The following is a 22095-nucleotide window of genomic DNA, read 5'->3' as shown; positions in this document are numbered from 1 at the left end:
CAGATTTCCTAGCTGACTACTGTATATTAGATGTATTCTTTTGAAAGGTTAAAAAAATGTTATGATGGTTGTGAAATATATTTATAAATGCTTCTGGCAATCATTAGCAAGGGATGAAGTGATGCCCAGTGAAATACAAACCCAGAATCTACCCAGTAAAACAAATCTGCTCTATTTTGTCTTCTGTATTTTACGTGTGAAGTTGGCATTAGGATTTATTCCTTATTCAAGCAGGATACTAGAAAATACAGAATGTCAGCAGGATTTAGGTGAATAAAGATGTATTCCCTGGTGAGTTGATAATAAATCATAGCTTATCAGTGGCAGAACTTTTCAAGGCTACATAGAAGCAGGACATCAGCACCAATGAGGTAAGCATATCCTTCTGGTGTTGATTGGTGTAAACCAATGCCTTGCATTTAAACTTGTTCAAGGATTTTTTTTTTCTAAACCCCTGTATCTGATTGTCAAAATATCCTGCAACAGGATAACCCATAGGAAGCACACCTTCATGTAACTGTGAAACCTTCTCTTCAAGACACTTTGTGACCCATTTCTAAAACACATCAATCAAGCACTTTGTAAGTGGTGGGAATGGTGAGAGTCTCAACATCCTCACAGAGATGTATAAGCTGTTGAGGCTGCCGAGGCTACTGATCCAGAGGGGGGAGCTGGCACACAATAGAGAGGCTGGGGTGCTTTGGCAGCAGTGGTAGGATCCCCACAGTGATGGGAGAAGACAGTAGTCACTCAGCTTATTCTGCAAGCACAGGTGTCCCACAGAGAGAAGGAAGAACAGGAAGAAGCTCCAGGCTAGTAACTTAAATAAGAAGTCATTTTTCCAATTGTTTTTAGGTCCTATTTTGATTTTGATCTGTAAATGTGATGCTATTTTTTTTCATAAATGCAAAAATACGTTTATTTTCCACATGAGAATATGCCCTTCACAGAATAAAGATGGGCTCTACAGACACTATATGCCACTTGGTGACTAGAGCAAATCAATACGCAAAGTAATACTGAAAAAAATGAACATGCTTGAGACACACCAGGTCAAACTCAGGGGTTTTAACCTCTGCTGATACAACTGTTCCTCAGAATTGTTTACAAATTCTACCAGTTTCATGATTTGGTTTTGGGTTTTGTTTTGAGGGGGGGAGATTATAATTAGAGCTTCTGCTCTGAGTGACAGGTACAGTTTATAATTTCCACAGAAGGCACTTGTCTCATTGATCACTCTTAAGTACCACCTGTATGTATCACAAGCCCTGCTGTTGATTCAGGTACAGAACAACAAGTCAGCAGGAAAGATGACTGTGGGCCCCACACAGTCAGCAACAGGGAGCTTGGAACATTGACATGAAATCACATGAATTGGATCCCTATTTCCTTTGTCAGGTCTTTCCTCTGCCTCCTACACTGAAGCTCCCTAAACTCTCATAACAAGTATGCAGGTTTTAATCCATCACATACATACACTGCAACAAAACTTTGTAGACCTACAAACCTACTCGAACACTACCACCTGGAATCATCTTCTTTGTGCTCAAGTCCATGACCAGGAGCCTACCCACTTCTTCTAGAATGACAGAATGTACATGTGCATCACCTGCACACTGGGAGAGGAAAGCTTGGCTCAACTCTAACTTAGTGATCACCAGAAAAAGGTCAGCAGCCAGAGCAACCCTTCCACCAACTTGTCGCTGGGTCAGTAGAGGGCACACAGTTCTCTCAGTTTAGACACACTTTTGTAGTCAGTTGTAGCCTTTCAGTTGTAGGAAAGGCTGGAGAGTTATACTGCATGCCATCACAGTCTCTAGACCTCATTCAAAAATCATTTGAAGTCAAAAGAAATTTTGACTTCATTGTGACTATCCATGGAGAGAGGTGAGCAAGGCTGAGACCTGCTGAGACTTAATGGCAAACAAACCTAGCAGTAGACTTCACCACAGTTTTTCTTGATTTTTATTATTTTAATTAATGTCCATTTGAAAATTTTGATAGTATTTTCATTCCTGTGTTAGAATAAACTAAAAAGTACTTAAATGCCAAATAACTAATTCTTAAGATACTGAAAGTAGTTAAATTACCTCCAAAATTAATTATAGCAATCTTTTTACAACAGAAATAATTCAGTTTTAAACACAATAATCTTCTAAAGACATGACACAAAAGAGATTTTTTGGGGTGTGTCTTTGCTTAAAATTAGAAGAAGTGATCATAAGACATCTTTTCCCCAGACCTGACAGACATGGAAAGAATCAACTCAAGACGATGAAGTCACCACCACTGGGTTCTGTCTTGCTGATATTACCAGAAGGAAAAATTTTCTGCTCCTGACTGACTTACACCTCCTTATCAGGTCGCAGTTTACCTGTGGTACACTATCTATACCTATTACTGTAAATACAAGCCCCTGCTCCACCAACCTGCTTTGAAACACTTTTGAAACCTGCTTTGAAACATCTCTTTTACCTTCTCTATTTATTTTCATTCTTTGTTAATCAGACTGTGTCTCCAAGATGCTAACTATGAGAACACTCATTACTTAATCATGTTAATCTACACCACTATATGAACAGATTTCCCCATTTTATCTACCTCCACCCAGAATAAACCTTCATGTTCTTTCTTCTATGCTCTTTTCCCACAATCTAAACTATAGTGATTTTCTCTTATTTTTCTCATATCATCTCTGAGAATTTATGATTTTATAGGAATTGCTTTCTGACACGTGCCTTTGGTTGCCCTCAGTTAGACTCGATACCTTAACAGTTATCTGTTTATAAAAAACCCAATCAACTGTGAAATTAATTATTTCAACTGTACATCTTCTATATGAGCTCTGATATAAACAGTAAATCCAGAGTGTTCAACAGCAGCAGTTTAGAGATTAACCAAATTACAGGCTATTAAACCAGGAGAATGTAGCCAATTGCATTTCTAGCAGCCTACACAGAACAGCAACTGTTAATGATGATTTGATGGTTTTCTAGGACTTTGGAACAAATACTTGGCTTTTAGTCTGAGAGCAATGCTGGACATTCCTGTCCAATGCTTGGGGGATTCAGCCAACTAACAGATACATTTGGTGAAGAATCTCATTCTAGTCATGCCCTCCCTTCCTAATTTCCCTTTTCACTGTTTTGTCGTCTTTGCCTGTTCCTCAGGGAACCGAGTGATTGATAGCCTAATCCAATGACTGTATTACAGCTGCCTCAACTTGGACTCTTTTCCTTATCATTAGCAGTTAGCCTATGGTTAAATTCACAGCTCACTGCTTGGTACAGCCCCTGAGATTTAAGGGTCTGGCCTTTAGAAAATATTTAACATAAAACTGAAATCTTGACATACTGAGAATTCAGTTCTCTGCAAGGCTTCTTTAATTAATCCAAGGTACTGTACCATTGTTCTATATGAGGCTCTGACATGGTGAACTGTTACTGAAGCTCACAGAGATGTGTAATTCTAAATTAAACACTCACTTACATGTACCTACACTGCATTTGTTTCCCAAGTACATGTGCATGAATGTGAAAATTTAAATCCAATCTCTAAGAATAATAAACCACAAACCAATTACACTTAAGGAGTAAAGACTCTTCATTCATTTCAAGCTCAGAATGAGCTTTTTTCAAAGTAAGAGGAGGAGAAAACACAGCTTTGTTCAAATGCTTTGTGTAAAGACTCCTCTTTCATTCTTTCTCCAGGACTCATTTAATCTTTTGGTGAATGAAATCAATTATGATCAGTTTTAATCAACTACAAATGGCACTTGTGCTAAAAGTGCAAAGTGTTTTCTTTGTGGAATGAAATTGGCTAGAAAATATTAAAAATGGAAAAAATATGCTTAGTTCTCTGACCTTATCTAGAGAATAATACTTATTTTTAAATAGCTATAGGAAGGATGTAGACCTTGATCTATGCTGTAAACCTTTGCCCTACTTCCAGTCAGTCGATGAGCTGCAAGCCTCTATGAAAATGGCAGCTGAGTCCCAGATGAAAAATTATGCATCTCATAAACTGCTATTCTGCTGAAATGTCAAGCTATGGCAGGGCTGTACCTCAAATTCAGCACTTGGCATTTTCCTTCTGTCTGCTTTGTTGCCATGAAGCAAACATGAACAGTGAGGATTTGTGTAGGGCAGGTAGCAGGCGAGCTCCCTGTCAAAAATCTATTATTAGGGCTCTGATCTCTCCTGCACAGACCAGTGATGGCAGTACACTAAGAGAAATCAGACTGCTGCAAGGACACGACAGAAAACAGAGGACTCTTTGTGAATCCTGACATAATATATGCAAATAAGGCTTTTAATGGCTGAGCTACATTGAACAGGAATAATAAAACAAAATTAAAATTTTACCATGGCATGTATTTGTTTTTCACCCCTTTCCACACTGTTTTATAAATATATGTTAATGTAAATAGTCTTTAACTCTTGGTAAATATTTATACTAAACAGGAGTGCCTATGCATACATACAGTTTGTTTTGTTTCCAGTGATGGGCAGCTTTTCATTCATTTCTATTGAACAAAATGCACACTGCACTGTCACTGACAGAACTGTGATGAGGAAAGTGAATGTTCTTAGTTGTTTATTTCACTTTTCTTTTAATGATGTGTCATTGAATTAAAATTAAAAGGCAGCCTTTATTATCATAACTTCGACTTTTTCTCTTTCAATATAGTTCATACATTTCAGATTAGAATATATGCCTCTATTAATAATGTCAATATACATTTTAATTTAATTACTCCTGAATAGTATTCCCTTAAATGTCACAATTGCTCTTGGACAGTGTTTTTCTGTAAAAACAGACACTAGCTTCAGAAAGTAACTAAAATTAACTGTCTCTGCTGGTTTCCAATAATTACACATTCCTGTGTTTAATGACTAAATCCACCACCTAGATATCCTCCTTCTGATATCCCTTGTGGGCAGCTATGAAGTTATAACACACAGCTTCCTGAATCTCTCTTTTTTTTCTGGAAAATAAGCACATGCACTTGCACATGCTGTACAATAAATTTGTGCAAATAATGCCAAAGTACTACAGCATATAATAAATGGACAAAGCAATAACAGCACACAGACGTGAGGCATTTGAACTGCTACTGTAAAATACTGCAATATTTCTGAAACAAAGCATTAAAAGAATACATAGTGAGTGCACCATAGAGAGATTTGCTTTTAACCTAAGTTTTTGCTAAGTCCAGTGTATGGTTTTATAAATTTATCCCCTAAGGATTTGGCTTCCAGACAAAAACAAAGAAACAAACAGATGACAAAGAACAAAAAAACATGGAAATTTGAACAGAAGCTCTGCTCTATTTTGCCTGCAATAGATATCCCATTGTGCTGCAATGTGATGTCTTTTATAAAACACATCTGGAATATGGAAACACAGTATGAAAGCTCATGGAAAAAACTTTTTTTAAAAAAAAATTAAAATACATTTCAAAGAAAGAAATCTTAGGGAAGCGTGCAGCTGCTGACAGTATATTAACATTTCTCAGAAACCTGGCAACTTTTTCTGGTATCTATAAAATACCAGAATAAGCATTTTCAAAATAATTTATACTTACACAAACTAAAACATCTCTTTCAGAGCCAGAGGTCATTATTCTTTGTGAGGATAAAACCCCCACCATTAGCTTCTTTTTAATAAACAAATACCTTGCAAATACTCTTCCCATGTATAGGAAGAATTAATGACCAAATCTCATATATTCTACATTCTCAAACCTGAAATACTGCTAGATCCATTCTAAAAGCTTCTTAATGGAAATCAAACTGTCTCTAATGCTGTAAACACTTATGACAGTTACACAGCTTGAAAAACTGTATCTTAATTTCAATATTTTTTCTTTCATCATGAGGGCTTATTTCATTAACCACATTTTGTATGGACTTCATAAGGATAACTAGGCTTTTTGAGTAATGGGCAGTTCCTGTAAATTTATTTTTAAAAATGGATGAAGACTGGGGGATCCTCTAAACACAATGTCCTCTCAGATAATATGGCCACAAAAATCTGCAGGGCTACCACAGCCTTTAGACTCATCCAGTGCTCCACAGTGCAAATTGGAAATTAATTTTCTTAGAAAACAACAATATATCAAAATTAAAGTGTAATTTTTCCTGAAAATATTTTTTTTTGTCACCAGGATAGAGGTAAAAGTAGAAGAAAAATCTAAGAGATTTTATAAAGCTCAATATTTGTAGGGTAAACTTGGAATCCAGGGGGCCCAGCTGTGACCTGGGCTCACACCTGGGATTTGAATCTGGCTCTCCCAAGTCAGGCTCATGTTCAGGTCAGCAGACTGTGCTAGTAGGAGTGCGTATCCTGTGAGAGCTGTTTCACTTTGTATTAATAATTCAGTATTTGCAGGGAAGTGGAGAAGACAGAAACTAGTCCTACAGTCTGGTAGTGAAAGCTGGGATACTGGGATCCCTCCCTGTCAAAACCACCCAAGAAACAGGAGGGTAGAAAGGAGGAAACAGGGATGCCTCTTGCAGCTTAGCAATTTTCAGCTGATCAAATTAGATCAAAACAGGAAGGTCACTGCCCAAGCACTGGCTGGCAAGAAAACACTGACTGTGACAACTCAAAACTAAATGGGGCTTTCAGAGTAATCCTGTAAAGTCTCTCCTTCTTTGAACAATTTTTTAAAAAATGTTTTAAAAAAATCAGAGACAAAAGTCTGTTCTCAAAACATCTCAGGATTTGGCAATGATGTTAATAAACTTTTTTTCTTATTATTTTTCTGTATGTTAGATAAATAATAGAAAACTACCTGTGATTTAGTAGCTTAAGAGGAATTATAAAAAAAAAAATCCTGCTTCAAAAATGAAAAATTAACCTCCTGTATACTTAGAAAAATGAAGAATTAACCTCCTGCATACAGATGCTTCTGCATGAAGCAGACAAGAAGAGAAGGGATGAAGGGGCCAAGGGGAAATTTTATATGGAAAATATTTTTTAGTACATGGCCACATAGGAAAACAGTTTTGAATAGTGGAGGACAGGGAGGTCTGTCAGTCAAAATACTGGGCAGCTGCTAGGCCAGGGCACTAACCCATCTTTGTTATTTGCTCTTTGTTGGAAACTTTCATCAAACTCCGAGGAGGGAGTTTGCAGTCATCTGGAGAAGAAAATCTGCACTGCCCTAACATAGTGAATTGATAAATCCCTGGAGAACATTGGTCCTTTAAGAGGCTTGACTTCTTGTCCCATGATCTGGTCACTGCCAGGGCCAGCAGACAGACACAGGGGCTGGGTAATGCTGAGGGTCACCACTGTTGAGTCAAGGAGCATTTCAGACCTCAGCAGGACACCTAAGGGGACCCTGTGCTGAGACCTCCGCAGGGCTGGGGCCAGCTCCCACCTCACCCACGCTCACACAGCACCGTGAGTGTGGCACCCTGAGGGACAGAACTGCCTCACTCACTGTGCCTCTGGGCCATGGGAGCATCACTGCCAGTCCAGAATCTATGCACATGGAAAAATCCAGAAAGCCTGATCCAGCCTGGCTGTGTGCTGTATCTGCCCTAGGTTTGTGCACGACAGAACAACAATGAACCAGCTGTGCTTTGGGAAAACACGCTAAAAATGAACCAGACTTATTGCTTCTATAATAGTGCTGTCTTTCACTTCAAAAATTAATTCTCTCTTGAGAGGAATTATTTGGAAAAAACAACAAAAACTTACTGACTTTATCAGATAATAAAATAAAACAAATTTACGCACATGAAAATAGAAACCCAGTATGTTACGCTGTGAAGCAACTTTGACGCCAAGACCACAGAGCGCTTCCCACCAAGCCTGCAGGCATGTAAGTGGTGATCCTGCCATTCCTCAGACAGGAGAAATAGAGCACGGAAAGGTCAAGTGTCTGGCTGCAGGCCACACGTCTCCGCCGTGGCACAGCTGGAACAGAAGTATGGCCACCCTGCCCCTTGCTCTGACAAGATGACACGCGCTCCCACTTTTTGTCTTCTTGTAAGCATGCTAGCTCTCCTGATTTAAAATTGCTTTCCTGCTCTTGGAACTTTGTATACTGCTATAGCTGACTGCTGAACAGAAAGTATTGCAACATGCTGCCGAGCTATTGACTTTATTGACTCTGTGGCTTTCTTCTGTGCAAGGAGTTGTGGCACTGGGACCCAGTGATGACGCTTTCAAAACACAGTAAGTTGACAACACTTCCAGTATTTTAAATATTTTTTAAATAAGCAGATTTGCATTATAGGTAATGGTGCATCCTAAAATGTCATTTTCTCTCCCCTCTGATATATATGAAACATCAGGAAAAAAATTTTATACTTACACAGATATACACACACACACATATATAAATAAAATTAAGAAACAACTTTTCTTTGGGTCCATTTAGTATTATAAACCACAGAAGTGCTGGTACATCCTCACTTACAGTTGGGCATGCAGGTGCCACTGTAATTTACACTGCATACATGTTTCAAATTTGTGACATAGACACACTTGTCTAAAATGCAGCCATTTTATAGATTTTATTAGGCAGAATTATGGTAGGAAGGAATATTCACAAATTGCAACTTAAATGAGAAAATGTGAATGGTGTTACTTATATAAAATACTACTGCAATAGTTCTTTTATTAATTTTTAATGCACAGCACCCACTGTGACCTCCTTTATTCTTTTCCTGTCAACCTGGCAGGCTAGAGAAATTGAAATGGGCTGTAGCTGTTCTCTTCTTGTTCCCCTCTTCCTCCCATTTTGCATAATATTAAAATATAACATCTTATTGGACTGTCACTGTGAAACCATTATGCGATAGGCATAATGATTTTTTCTGATTGTTATCATTTTCTTACTTTTCAGCATTCTCTAAAAAATTCCAAATTCTATGTAGTTATCTAAGGCAATAATGCATTTTGCCACTGAATACACTCATCTGAATTAAAGTTTGTTTAAAAATCATCTTTTGCTACATTTCCTATGGTTCTCTAAGGATAACACCAGTCACATAAAATAAAGGATATTTTTGCCTGTCTGGTCTCCTCTGATTACTTTTTTGGGATGACGTAGGAGGCAGGTCCTGTAGAATAACATTTGACTCAATTGGGAGGATGCTATTACTTCTTTTATGCATATTTCCTGCTATTTTTATCACCAAGGAGACTAATCTCCATACCAGTAAAGCCAAGAAACTCAAAAGTATTGTCTTTGCAGGGCCAAGTTTGTGTTGTCACAGCAACAGAGTTCACAGGGTCAATAGATTAATACATTAGTGTGCACCGGCACTGAACTGGAGTGTAAAAGTTTTGCAGCAGGTTTGAAAATTAAACTGTGAAGAAGGAGTTGAAAATATGGGCTACACAAGATATTCTTGTATATCTTGAGAAATAGACTACAAAAATATGCATATATTTGCCTAATACTGTCTATCATTTTTATCTACAGTGGGAAAAAGAGGAAATAGCCTCTCTGGAAAAGGTGTACTTCGTGAGAAGGAGCAAGGAAGGCTGGATATTGGGCTATGAAACATACACTGCATTTGGATTGTTGATATTTCCCCCTGCGATGCCCTTTCATTAGCCTCTGTCTAACGTGGGGCCTGACAATTGTGACAGGATGAAAAATTTGAGGAAAAGCGAGGGTCACGAGGGAAGAGATTTCCTTCCCTCTCCAGTGACCCTATCACAGTATTCTGATGCAGTGCTTTACCATTAAGGAAAGGGCAACCCAAGAGCCTTCACACTTAATCTGTTCCATCTGTCATGACTTAGAAACATTGACCAGCAGTGAGCTTTAAGGACTCGGTGCGACTGCAGACATGATATTCTAGCCCACTACAAGGACCTCCTGATGTTTTGAAAGCCTCCAAGGAAGTACCATGCATCAAAAAGGGCAACACCTACCTGACATGCCACCATATGTGGTCCTCAGTCCTCGACCAACTGCTGGCCAAGGTGTGCTGTCTGCTTTCAGTCCCATCAGTCCTGACACAGTGTTGGTGGCTGTAACACCATCTGCACCACCTGTGAAAGAAAAGGTCAGTCGCTTTTTGTTAAATCATGTGTATAAGAACAAGAGAGGATAAAATACTAAAGAAAACCTGTGAAACTCTAAATAACTAGCAATTCAAATAAACAGCTGGAGAGCAAAAGCAACAAACTGCAAGGGGATGCACAGAAAGGTCCTTATGACTGATCCTGGGCTAACAAATTTAGCACTAGCTTCAAGGCAGGCTGCATCAGCTGAAAGGGCTGTAAGGGCTATAAGACAGCATGTGGAAATGCTGGGGCTGACAGGCAGATCTCAGCTGTGTGGGACAGAACCTGCTACAGCAGTTGCTCAACACCTGAAGGTACCCCAAAACAGTGGCCACCTCCTCCAAGCTTCTGTGCAGCAAGACAAAAGAAGCAACATGACAAAGAAACAATTGCCATGGTTCTAAATGATGGATTAATACACCTACTTGCAAACTTATTTGCTGCCACATTGTACATTAAGCTCTAAGAAAAAAAAATATATACCTTCAAGTAGTGTATTTTTGTTTTCTCAGAACACACACACTATTTTCACTGATAAATACAGGAACAGAGGGATTTACAGTGGTATGGTAAACATATAAATATGACAGAAGTAAGAGCATGCAGGGAAACACTATACAATTTATTGTTAACAGTCTAATGTGATTCTCTTCATATATTGGTCTATTCCAGATGCATGAACAAAATTAGGGAATCTTTGATCACTGTGCTTATTCTAAATACATCAAACAAAATATTTTCATATTAGTTTCTGTTGCTATCTGTTATTCCAGCAATGTTCCGATCTTACCCCATGCAGCAAATTAGTAAATCTGTACAACTTGTGCACTGGAGTCACTCACCTTCCTGCGCAGCCATTGCAATTTTCACAATATCAGTGACATTTGGGGTCAGTTTGGCAAAGAAAGGAATGTGAACAGCTTGTCTAACCCAGCGACAGATGTTCCGTACCAGCTCTGGATCCTGTTCAAATAGGCCAGATAAATATAGAACATAATTAAAAGTAATATGAACAAAATGTATATTAAGGAAATAGAAAACTTTGCTTCAAGTGGCTATGTTGCAATTTTGTAAAATTGCATATCAGAACTGAACTTCATCTCATTAGTTAACTTATTTCAGACACACCAAGTAACTGGAAATCCTCTACAGCAAGGTTAATTTGTGAAAAAAGTGATTTTTTTTTTTTTTTCAGAAGACAAAGATACCACAAAATATTCCCTTACCAGAGAGAGGAAAATACCATTTTGGATGACAGAGACTATTTTGCCCACTTATTTTAAAAATTAATTTTCAGTTTTAATGACTCACTCTATGCAAGGTACATTAAAAACAAGCAGTATCCTATAAAATAATGTGAATCTGAAGCATTGTCTGATCATGCCTCGATCAGAACAAGGATGACTCGAGGTTGCAGGGCTATCAGAATGCAATTCAGCATTTCTGAACTCTGAGAATAACTTGGGATGGTCATAGTGTAAATGAAAGATCAAAATCTTCTCTGTTAAAGCCAGAAATCGAAATCTTCAAGTGTTGGCTTTTTCTGATTTCCAGTCATTTACTTCTCTTATGGAATACATCTAATGTAGACAGTAATCAACTACCCTTTCCACTGAGGACAGCTCAGTGGAACTAACGCCTGCATCTGGCACATACAAGGGTTCTTGCTCAGTGTAACTCTTGTTTTATTTTTCTGTGGGCAATTCATAATGCTCTTCAACAAGTACCTTGAAATTTGCAATGCTGATTCATGTAGAACCTGGTGCATGTTCTGGTTAAAAATTGAATGGTGCCATGACAAGACTTAGCACAAATATTACCTATGGGTAGGCTAATTGGTACTGCAGCAATTATTTACATTTACCAAGTCTTTATCACTCTCTCAGATAATTAAATCTGTCATATATGAATAATCTTCCCCCATTTGGATATTGTAAAAACTCAGAAAGCTGCATTGCTATGTAGTAACTGAGAATGGGATGAGACTAAATGAAATTTAATTTAAAACAATCCAGTGGACACCAAGGTTGCCAGTCTAGTGAACACACAGGAAATATCCCCTTGTTGTTTTTCCTTTTTACACCAATGGTTAAATACAAACAAAACCCCCACAGGCTGTGTTCCTAGAAAGTACACAGTGCTTGACATGAATAGTAAAATCCTAAGACTTAGCTCTGGCATCCCAATAAAAGCGGTGATCTCCCGCCCATGCAGCTGCCATGAAATATGTATGAAATGCTGCACTGGCAGTATGAAAGTAGTTGCAGCTTTGACTTTCATTTCTGTTTTGAATTTCCTTGAGGCCCAACACAGAAATGAGAGACCCTCTAGAAGACATGAATTGTATATCCTCTATGTTAATTCTTCTCCTTAGAAATCCTTGTGATAACGCTCAGGATGTTGGCACCACATAACTCATTATGTGACTTTGTTGTGCTTATAGTGCTGCCACAAAAATTCTTACTCTAACACACACTAATGCCTTAAAAAATAAAATTATTTTAAACCTCATTGAATAACTTTTTGGGAGACGTCTTTCATAAAATCCAGTTTTCATCCTACCTAAGACAATTTAACTTGTCTTTTGTCATAAACAATATTTGTTTGGTTTTTTCCCCTGAAAGTAAGTAAAGATCTTTATTTTAAATCAGTTCTACTTCTCACACACCAAGATTAATGCGATTAATATAATGGAATGGTTTTCTATTTCTCGTGCTAGTAAACAGTTTAAATACCTGGTTGCACAGCACATGATTAGAAAAAAGCCCTTTTGAAAGGCTCACTTTTATCGGCCTTGGAAAATTGCCCATTTTTGGTCCCCATAAAATCACAGGTAAATTAATAGGAAAATAATTCAAAAATTCAAGTGAAGGAGGTAAAATCTTTAATCCGATTTCACTTAATATTCCAGGGGAAAAAAGAGAATGTTTAGTGAGTAAACACTGAAAAAAACGAAACAAAAGTTAAAACAGTGCTTTGTTGTATAGTGGGACAGTTACTGATAGAAATTGGAAAAGTAATGAATTTTATAGAAAAAAACTTAGAATTCCCATTAAACTTGACAATTCTGAACTGAAACAGGTATTTCTGAAGGTTATTTTTCTGAAGGTTTAGTATGGGGATACTGTTTCCTACAATTAATTTGCACATTAAATAAATTTCGTACAAAGACAATGCTGGTTAACTTTAAAAAATGTCAGTTTACCCTTGTGCCACACCCAAAAACCACACACACAGTGATGGATCTTGCTGCTTCCCTTTACAGTGCAAGTCCTACAATGGAGTTTTGCTGGAACATCCAGATGACCCATTCTTCCACCCTCCTCCTCCTCCTCCTCCTCTTCTTGCTCTGCCTCCAGACCGTCCTGCTCGGGTTCCTCCTGGCGCAGCAGTGAACTCCAGAGAGCCACCTCAGCCCACCCTCCCTCCCCTCCCAGCAGTGACACTGGGAGTGCCCAGTGGGCACAGCCTGAGCCAGAGCCCCTGGGCACAGCCCCTGCTGCCAGAGGGATTTCTGTCTTGCAGTCACTGCCTGAGAATACCAGAGCTTTTGTGCTCTACAGACAAGACAACTAATGTATTCACAAAGAGGAATAGTATCCTCACCTGGATAGTTTTGTTTAAATTCACGTGTTCTTCTTTAGATCATTAAGAGAAGTAATTTGTTAATTTATAAATTTCGTGACTCCCTACTATATTTGCACAGAGCAATTGGAAAAATGCATTCTAAGCAATCAGATGGCTGAAACCAGAAGATATTGATGTCACTGGACAGAAAATTTTCATAGGAAATCAATAAGCTACATTTGTATAATCTGTGGGAAGTTCACCAGATGGTGCACAACTTCTCCATAGAAGCTTCCTCGCCTTTAGACTAAGACCAATTTGCAGAGGTCATACAAGAACACACTTTGGAGAAACACTAAAGTGATTAGAAATAGAGAATTCACTTCTAAATGCAATCATTGACTAAAGAAATGCAGCTCAAACTACAGATTTCTGAGAATATTAATTTGACCCATCCAGCAAAGTTTTAAACTCAGGTACAAATTTAGCAAAGTGAGTAGCATGATCCCAAGAACTCGTTTTGAAGAGGTTATGTACAAGCTTCATTTTGCCTAATTCATTTGACTGATTGAGGACCTCCCACCTACTTGGATTTCTGAAAGACCAACCCCAATTCACAAATCGCTTTTTCCGATTCTTTCTTGGGTTTAAAAAACATTCAAGAATAAGCATGTAACTTGTGAAATAGTGAATCTTGAGGCCTGTAAATCACATTATAAAACAAACTGTCAGTGCTAATACAACACAAATAACGTTTTTTACCCCAATCTAAGTTTATGAAAGTGCCTGCAGCTTTTTTCATTGATAAAGTGGTTGATGAAGCCTGCATAGTCAAGAAATATTTTCTAAAAGGCTTGATATGTAAAATGTTACTAGCTGTAACAGCTGGGCATTTGCATTCACAAAACCAACAATATGAACTAAATAAAATATTATTCTGCTTAATTTAGTAGAGGATTTTACTGCTTTTGGTTCAGAGACTACCATGTTGCTAAAAATTACCTTCTTTCATTACACATAACAGGGTTTGTTGGTTCTCTCATTAATAATGATACAGTGTGATTGTAACAGAATGTGTAGCATAATTTTGCACTGTGTGTCAATCCAGAAGAATGAACAAATGCTCCAATGGACTGTAACATCTATTGCCAGCACACTTTGTTTATCTGCTGTATTTTAATTTTTTTTTTTAAACAAACGCCATCTAAATAAAAGCTGGTAAAATTATCATTGGCTAAGACATAATATTGATTCACGCACTGTACCTACAAGAATCTGTTGGTAATTTAATACCATATAAACTCTCTTTTGGTGTAAGCTGTACATCAGCATGTCTTCTGTCTTCCTGTTAATCAAATAATGCTTGTTTATTCCAAAGGCACAGGAGATTTGAATGTTACAGGGGTTGTCTTTTTACTTCCCTAAGCAACAGTACAGAATCATTTTTCCTGAATATTCATTATAGCCTTGGGCTAGATGAAGCTTTTAATCCTAACCACTCATTGCCAATGGGTAGATATACTAGAGGAAAAACAACTATTCACCTTTTTTTCCCTAAATGATCACATGATAAGCTTAACTACAACCATAACTATGAGTATAAGTCCTCAGAAATTAAAGCAGCAAGTTGTCTACTGATTGCATTTGGCATCAGTAATGAGATGAATCCCCTGTCCTATCAGCCCCAAGGCAGATACATCCTGCATGTTTAAAAAGCAGCATGAAAATGCTGTGCACAGAGTAGGTCACCTCTCCTTGTGTTTCATAGAAAGAAACAAAACCATGATGAGATTACCACGGAAATGTCTGGCTGCAGATTTTTGGAAATATTTATTGTGACCTATTTTCAGTGTTCTTTCAGGGCCCTCTTTTTTGCACTATCCTGTTATTGCACAATCTTTATACTGTATCCAGAACATCTCTCTGAGGTAGAGAATTACGATTATACCTGTTCAATAAATGGAGAGATGAGAGTCAGATAGCCTGGGGTGCACCTCCACGATTCACCTTGCTTTGGTGCCCAGTTTTGCAAAAGTCATTTGTGTAAGGACTTGAAAAGGTTTGTCTGGCAGAAAACTGCACTTAGTTCTCTGGACTACCTTAAACCATGGCATACTTTACACATTAACAACAGAAATATCTTTCATACTTGGATTGAAATAGATTTTCAGAGCATTTGAATTATGCAAAAGATAGAATTACAACTACTTTAGGGTAACAAATGTGTATTTTAACTGTGCAAACACTCCTTGGGAACACATGTGTGTGAGTGCATGTACATCTACATGTGTGCATATATAGAGAGAATACAATTCAGCAGTCTGAAAGATGCCATAAAAAACCCAAAGCTGTTAGGAATTTTCCCCAAGAACTTCGTAAGAAAGGTCAACACTCAGCAGAGCACATCAGTTGATATTATCTAATTAGTACTATAGAAAATGGACCATATCTTGCAATCTTCAGGCTGTCCCTAAATAATGATGGCAGTTCTGTCTCACTAAGAGCAGGACAAGGACTCGTACAGTTGCAGAAAGAATGAAAATGCAACTTTTCTCAGGCAAAATCCTGACTTTATATATGCATGAAGGCTTCATTAATAGACCTACTGGATTTATCACCACGCATTACGCTGATGATTTGTGCTGGTCCATTATCCTGACTGTGATGATGGGAAGTTCTAGATAGTACAAAGAGTTGCAAGATGCAGCAAGACCTTGCATGTAAAGTCCTTAAATCTCATCTATCACTGACTACAATGACCTAAACAACAAAGTTTCAGAAATTAAAATACTTTATTGTATTTAATGCAAAAGTGAGTCTAATCTTCCTCATGTATGTCAAATCTTTGGTGGCCACAAGATTATTGTGATGTATATTTGTTGCCTATGAGTTTTATGGCTAAACAATGCATTATGTCAACATTTTTACAATTTTAAATGCTGATAGTAAGTTACAGAGGACTTATTTTGCCTTTTTTATTAATTTAGCGCACATGAGATTTCTTATGTACAGATAGGCAAGTGTAGGCAAGTGCAACAACAGTGCATCCTTCTCATGGCAGATTTTCTTTCTGTACTGGCTCTTCAGAAAGAGCTTTTATGATTACAAGAATGATGTAGCATAAGAAAAGCTTTTTAGGTGAGAATTTGCAAGCTGTTAAATTTATGTACTACTCTCACTTTACTGTTTCATTCAACAGTAGTCTACTAGGGAAGAGTTAAACCTATCCGCAGTCAAATTGCCGTCTGATGGCCCAAGAGGACCCAAATGCATCCTCATCTGAAAAGCAAAAAAGGAGAGGAGGATCTTCCCCTATCTGCTGGTAACCTCCATGCAGCAAGTCAACTTTCTAGAACATCCTACTCTCCCTCTGAACATTACAGTGACACTACCTGCAGTGTGGAAAGGCAGGGGCAGCATGCATTTGGAGCAGCTTTAGAAAGTAAGTAATGATAATTTGTATTCAATCACATATTCAATCCACTCTACTGGCTCAATGTGTACCTGTGGCTCTGCATCTTTTACAGAGATCCCATAAATGCAATGAGAATGTAAGGAGCCTGACAAGCTGTTAGTTTAAATATGTTCATCCTGTATTTCTTGTCCAGAAAACCATTAGAAAATCATAACTTAAAAAAAAAACAACAAAAAACCCAAGCCTACTAACATGAAAAACCCAACTCTGTGTTATTCATTAATAACTCACACCCAACTCTTTTTGCTATTCATTAAAATAGGAAGAAAAAGTTAAAGTATGGGAATTCCACCTTAAAGCATTGCACATCAGTATCTGTAGCCTTCACTACTTTTATATATATGTGTGTGTATATTTTACTAATTATTATTTACACCACTATCTCTTCTCCTTCCTTGTATGAGAGGCCCAGCATTTGCTTCATAAAACTCTCTCTCTCTAAACCTACAGAAAATTTCCACAGTAGCTAAACACAGAATTACAGTCAATCACTGTAGCAAGAGTCACCATTGCAGAATCTCATGGTTAGTTTTACTGCCTTCTTACATCCTAGAAAGGAGCGGTTTAGGTTGTGCATTTGTCCCATTTCAAACTTAATTAAAGCTAACAATTTGTTTAAAGCCTGTCAAAATAAGGGAAGGATTTCCCAGGATAGAAGATTAATAACTCTCCACTTCTCATCTGGAGTAAAAAATTCTTCCTCATTTCTCAGGAAATTTGACAGCTTTTGGTCAACATCTATTGACCACAGCTGTCAAAAAGAAAGAAATGAAGCAGTTTAACCTAAGGCAGGAATAACAGTTTTCACTGTTGTATGTGAAGCTATCTATATATATTAGGAAAAATTAAAAAAACTGGCCTAAATTACATCAGAGGCTTTGGGTTAGCCTGGACAGCCTCACAAAAATGTAGCTGCTGGTTGAGAGCTTATATCCCTCCAGCAAGAATCCATGATGTGATGTGATGTGAAACCAATGCCACACAATAAACTTTTAGAGATAATGATAGAATTCAGGACTCTTTTCCAGTCAATACTGTATTGCTTTTTGTCATAAGATCCAAGATATACTACTTTAGCAAAAAAAAAAAAAAAAAAAAAACCAAAAGAACCAACCTCCCAGACTTCAAAATCTCATTAAATATCTTCTATAAAATGGTACAGGAAAATCCTATTCAGGATAGTAATTAATCCAAACATAAATAATTTCATATTTTGTTTTAGGAGAATAAAAATGTTTCATCCCACTTAAGCCTTCAGCTTTTATTAATTAATTCGCACTTTTAAACAAGAGGTCTTTTCAATGTGAAGGGAGGTTGTAGAGGTGGGGTTTTTGGAAGCATTTCTAAAAGATCAGAGATTCAGATGAGAAAAATTAAGCAAATTCCACATAGTTACCATTTCACTAAACTACCATAGCAACGATGTGCACTGTGACTATTGTTCACTGATTTAATTCAAGGACATACTTATTTTCTACTCTCTTACACACTCTAAAATGCTCCTTTCTTTTAAAAAAGTATTTTGAAACAAGTCTACTAAGTAAATGAAAACATTTATGTTGTTTTTACACAGCAAAATATTATCTTTATAATTTGAACAAAAACTAATATTTTTAAACTGAGATGATATCATATGCCTTACATAACTAAGCATGTCCTACTAGTGAAACAAGCATATTTTTGCTTACAAAATACTGCATATTAAGATGTAGAAGTATAGCTTGGAAAATTCCCATTCATTTTTGCAGACTATATTCTTTCTTTTGTTTACAGATTATCAATTAGGCAAAAACATTACTATTTGAAGACCATGCAAAGACATATATTTATCTTTAAATTTAATTTTAAAAAACCCAAACCTTACAGAGAGTAATGACTCCCGATTCATAATGTTTTTGCTAAAGTAAAAATCTAAGTGAGAATTGAGAGACTTGACTGAACTTTCTTTCTCCTGTGGTAAGTTATAAGAACTAAAAAATTCCTGTCACCTAGCTCCATTCTTAGATGCTTGGACTTTATTAATTTAAAGTAAAGCTGCAAGCAAGGTGTCAAAATTTGATCAGCTACTCCTTCAGATCTGTCACTGCAAGTTCCACTCGGGGGAGCCTGATTGAGATTCTCCTTTTCTTCCAGTGATACCAGCGTGTCACTGGGCTAAATCAAGTCACTCTGGATTAGGTCCAGGTTTTGGGCATGGCTGAACTGAGAAGTCATAACTCTGAGACCCTGTCGATATGGAGAGAGATAACACAGGCATTGAGAAAAGCCAACAAGAGACTGGGGTTCCTACTTCTCAAAGGACTCACAGGCTTTTCTCAGACTACTTTGAAAAACTGAAAGAACAAATTGGTCTACACAAAAAAGAAACTTTAAATTTGAAAGCATATAACAAAATAAATCTTAAAAGACACATAACGGGTTTCTGCAGAATCAGAATATCAAAAAATTTTTCAATTTTAGCAGATCCCTTTCTCCTTTTTCTTTCTTACTCCCCTTTAGTATCACAACTATTTCTCCCTATGTCAGCTCTTTAATTAGAACCTTTGAAAGATGTTAAAAGCCCAAGACAAATAACCTTTGATTGCCTAACTTTATTAAAAAAAATTGGAAAAGTACCTTGTTACAGTGTTTCTTTATTGTAGTACTCACTAGAGATGCACAAACGAATGATGCTTTATGTATGTCAAAAAACAGACAAAAATAATCCAAACAAAAAGAACCCACTCCAATAGGTTTTCACTTATCTAATCTAAAAGCTGCCAATTTTAACATAGGTCAGCATCCAAACTGAAGAACACATTTATCAAAGTGCTGTGTAGGAGATCCTCTTTGGACATCTTATTAGCAGCATGGCACTCCTACACCCCTTCTGGATAATGCTGCACCTCATGACTGGAAACCCATGTGCAGACAAGGTCAAAAATGAGCTGGAGATTTTTGATTGACCAGTATAGGAAAGTAAAAAACATATATTTGTGTTGGGAGTAAGAACAGCAATTAGAGGGATGTCAAGATCAAGCACAACTGAGACTTGAAAGGTTGGTAGCTGCCTTTACTCAGCTTTGTAATTTCTCCTTTTTCGAATTACAGAAAAGCTTTTTGTTTTCTCCCCAGCACAAAGAGGAAAATAACTGAATTTGTTTTGAAAACAGATTTCTCTCTCTGTGAAGGTGGTTGAGCCATAGTGTTTTTCCTTATTCTGAATCTTTGGGCTTTGTTTCACTTATTTTTAATTTAAAAATAATTCTAAGCAACCAGAAGAAACATCTCTTTTAGAAAACTTTCTAATTTAAAAATTAACTAGAAAACATTTTATATTTGCTTATAGTTATCTTACATGATAGGGAAAATAGTCCTTTTGTTTCATTATGATAGGTCTTGTTAAAACTTCAGCAATAAGTATTTACAGCTATTGATTTTAATGCAATATAAAAGGCATTTAAGTCAGATGATTTTCTTTGTTTTCCAGAATAAAGAACACTAATAGTTGAACTGAAAGGTTTATGCGCAGTTGGCAGTCCAAATTACCAAATTATTTGTTCCAATATCAACTGGGCTTAAATATTCCAAGTGAAAAATACAAAACTGCACGTTTACCATTAGTAAACTTCTTGGACACACTGACTGGAAAGATTTATTTAACAGTGCTGGTCTACGTAAAGTGTTGACTAATAAAAATGCCTTTTTACCCCTGACAGAACAAAATATTTATATTGGTTGTTTCTAGCCAGCCAAAATAATGTTTCTCGTAGCACTGTAAAAAGTGGTATGCAGCATGATTAAAAAATATTTCAGCTCTTTAGTTCATGCAGAGGTCACCTGCTAGAAGGCATAAGGGTTTGATTAGGTTTACGTCATATGTGAAATATTCTAAAGGGAAGCACAGAACTCTAATATGTGAAGGCTGCAGCTACAAATAGCTTTCTCTTGTGGTCAGGTAGGCAAGCTCTGTCCTTTCCTATAATAATTAGGCAGAATAAACTAAATAATTGAGGAAAGCATAAACCTTTGAAACACAAAACTAGGGAATTTAAAACCTATGCTCTGAGAAGAATTTGCCACTCAGTTTTAAAATGGTCATTAAGTGGGCATGTATTCAGATTTGGCTACTGTAAATAAAGAGCAAGCTTCCCAAACTAACTTTCCTAGGAGCTGAGGCAAAATTTAAAGAAATATGAGTCTAATCCTGAAAACTCTCGTGTAGGCAGTGAAGATACTAGTTAATATATTGCCAATTAACTTTATCAAACACTGGCATAAAACTGCAACCACAGAAACAAAAAATTACTAATGTGCACCAAGATAAACAATCTTAAAATATTTTATTTTACCTGCACAGTTATTTGTTGGTAATCACTTTGTTTCCAGTAAATCCTGTTTAACAGACATCATGGTTACAAAAAACTACAATGCTTCATGGTGCAATCACATATTCAAAGGCACTCCACAGGGCCTGAGCATTTGTTTTCTACATTTCCCTCTTCTGAAAACATCTCAGGGCATTAAAATACAATTTCAAGAACAAGTATAGGTTGCTATTTTGTTTAAAAGAAAAAAAAAAAAAAAGGGGTTGCTCCTTTATAGGAAGCATTCACTATATATTTCATTGCTGTTAGGCTACTGAAGTGTCATTAAAACAGTCAAAATCTTGAAGTGTCATTAAAACAGCCAAACAGTGCCAGGTCACTGATACTGTGACTAAACTAACCTTCTCTGTGACATCTGTCACCTGTAATGTGAATTTCAACAGAAACGCTTCCATCATAGTAAGATTTAAAATTAAGGTAAAGCCAAATAGCTTTCATGTCTTCATGATTTTCAAGGAAACAGAATCACTTTTACATTTGCTAAGGAAATACATTCTGTAGAGAATGCCTTCCTTACATAAATATAAGTCACCACACATAAACAGAACTTCAAACCTTATTAACAGCTATAGCATGTAATTAAAAACTTTCAGCAAGTTGGTATGGCTGTTAACATTACTGCCGAATTTATAATCCCTTTTTATT

General features: G+C 36.9%; 1 protein-coding gene across 1 annotated transcript in view; it reads right to left on the bottom strand.

Annotated features, from left to right (window-relative positions):
* Positions 1–22095, bottom strand: part of DPYD (dihydropyrimidine dehydrogenase) — a 339310-nt gene that overhangs the window by 79392 nt on the left and 237823 nt on the right. Inside the window, exons 17-18 of the mRNA XM_053985511.1 lie at positions 10884–11004; positions 9907–10026 (exon numbers count right to left, since the gene is read on the bottom strand). Coding sequence (XP_053841486.1) covers positions 9907–10026; positions 10884–11004 — 241 coding nt within the window. The remainder of the gene's footprint in view (positions 1–9906; positions 10027–10883; positions 11005–22095) is intronic.

The sequence above is a fragment of the Vidua macroura genome, chromosome 9 (assembly GCF_024509145.1).
Source record: "Vidua macroura isolate BioBank_ID:100142 chromosome 9, ASM2450914v1, whole genome shotgun sequence".
NCBI classification, from domain to species: Eukaryota; Metazoa; Chordata; class Aves; order Passeriformes; family Viduidae; genus Vidua; species Vidua macroura.
Note: the sequence above shows the minus strand (reverse complement) of the source record. Positions and strands in the feature narration are given on the sequence as shown.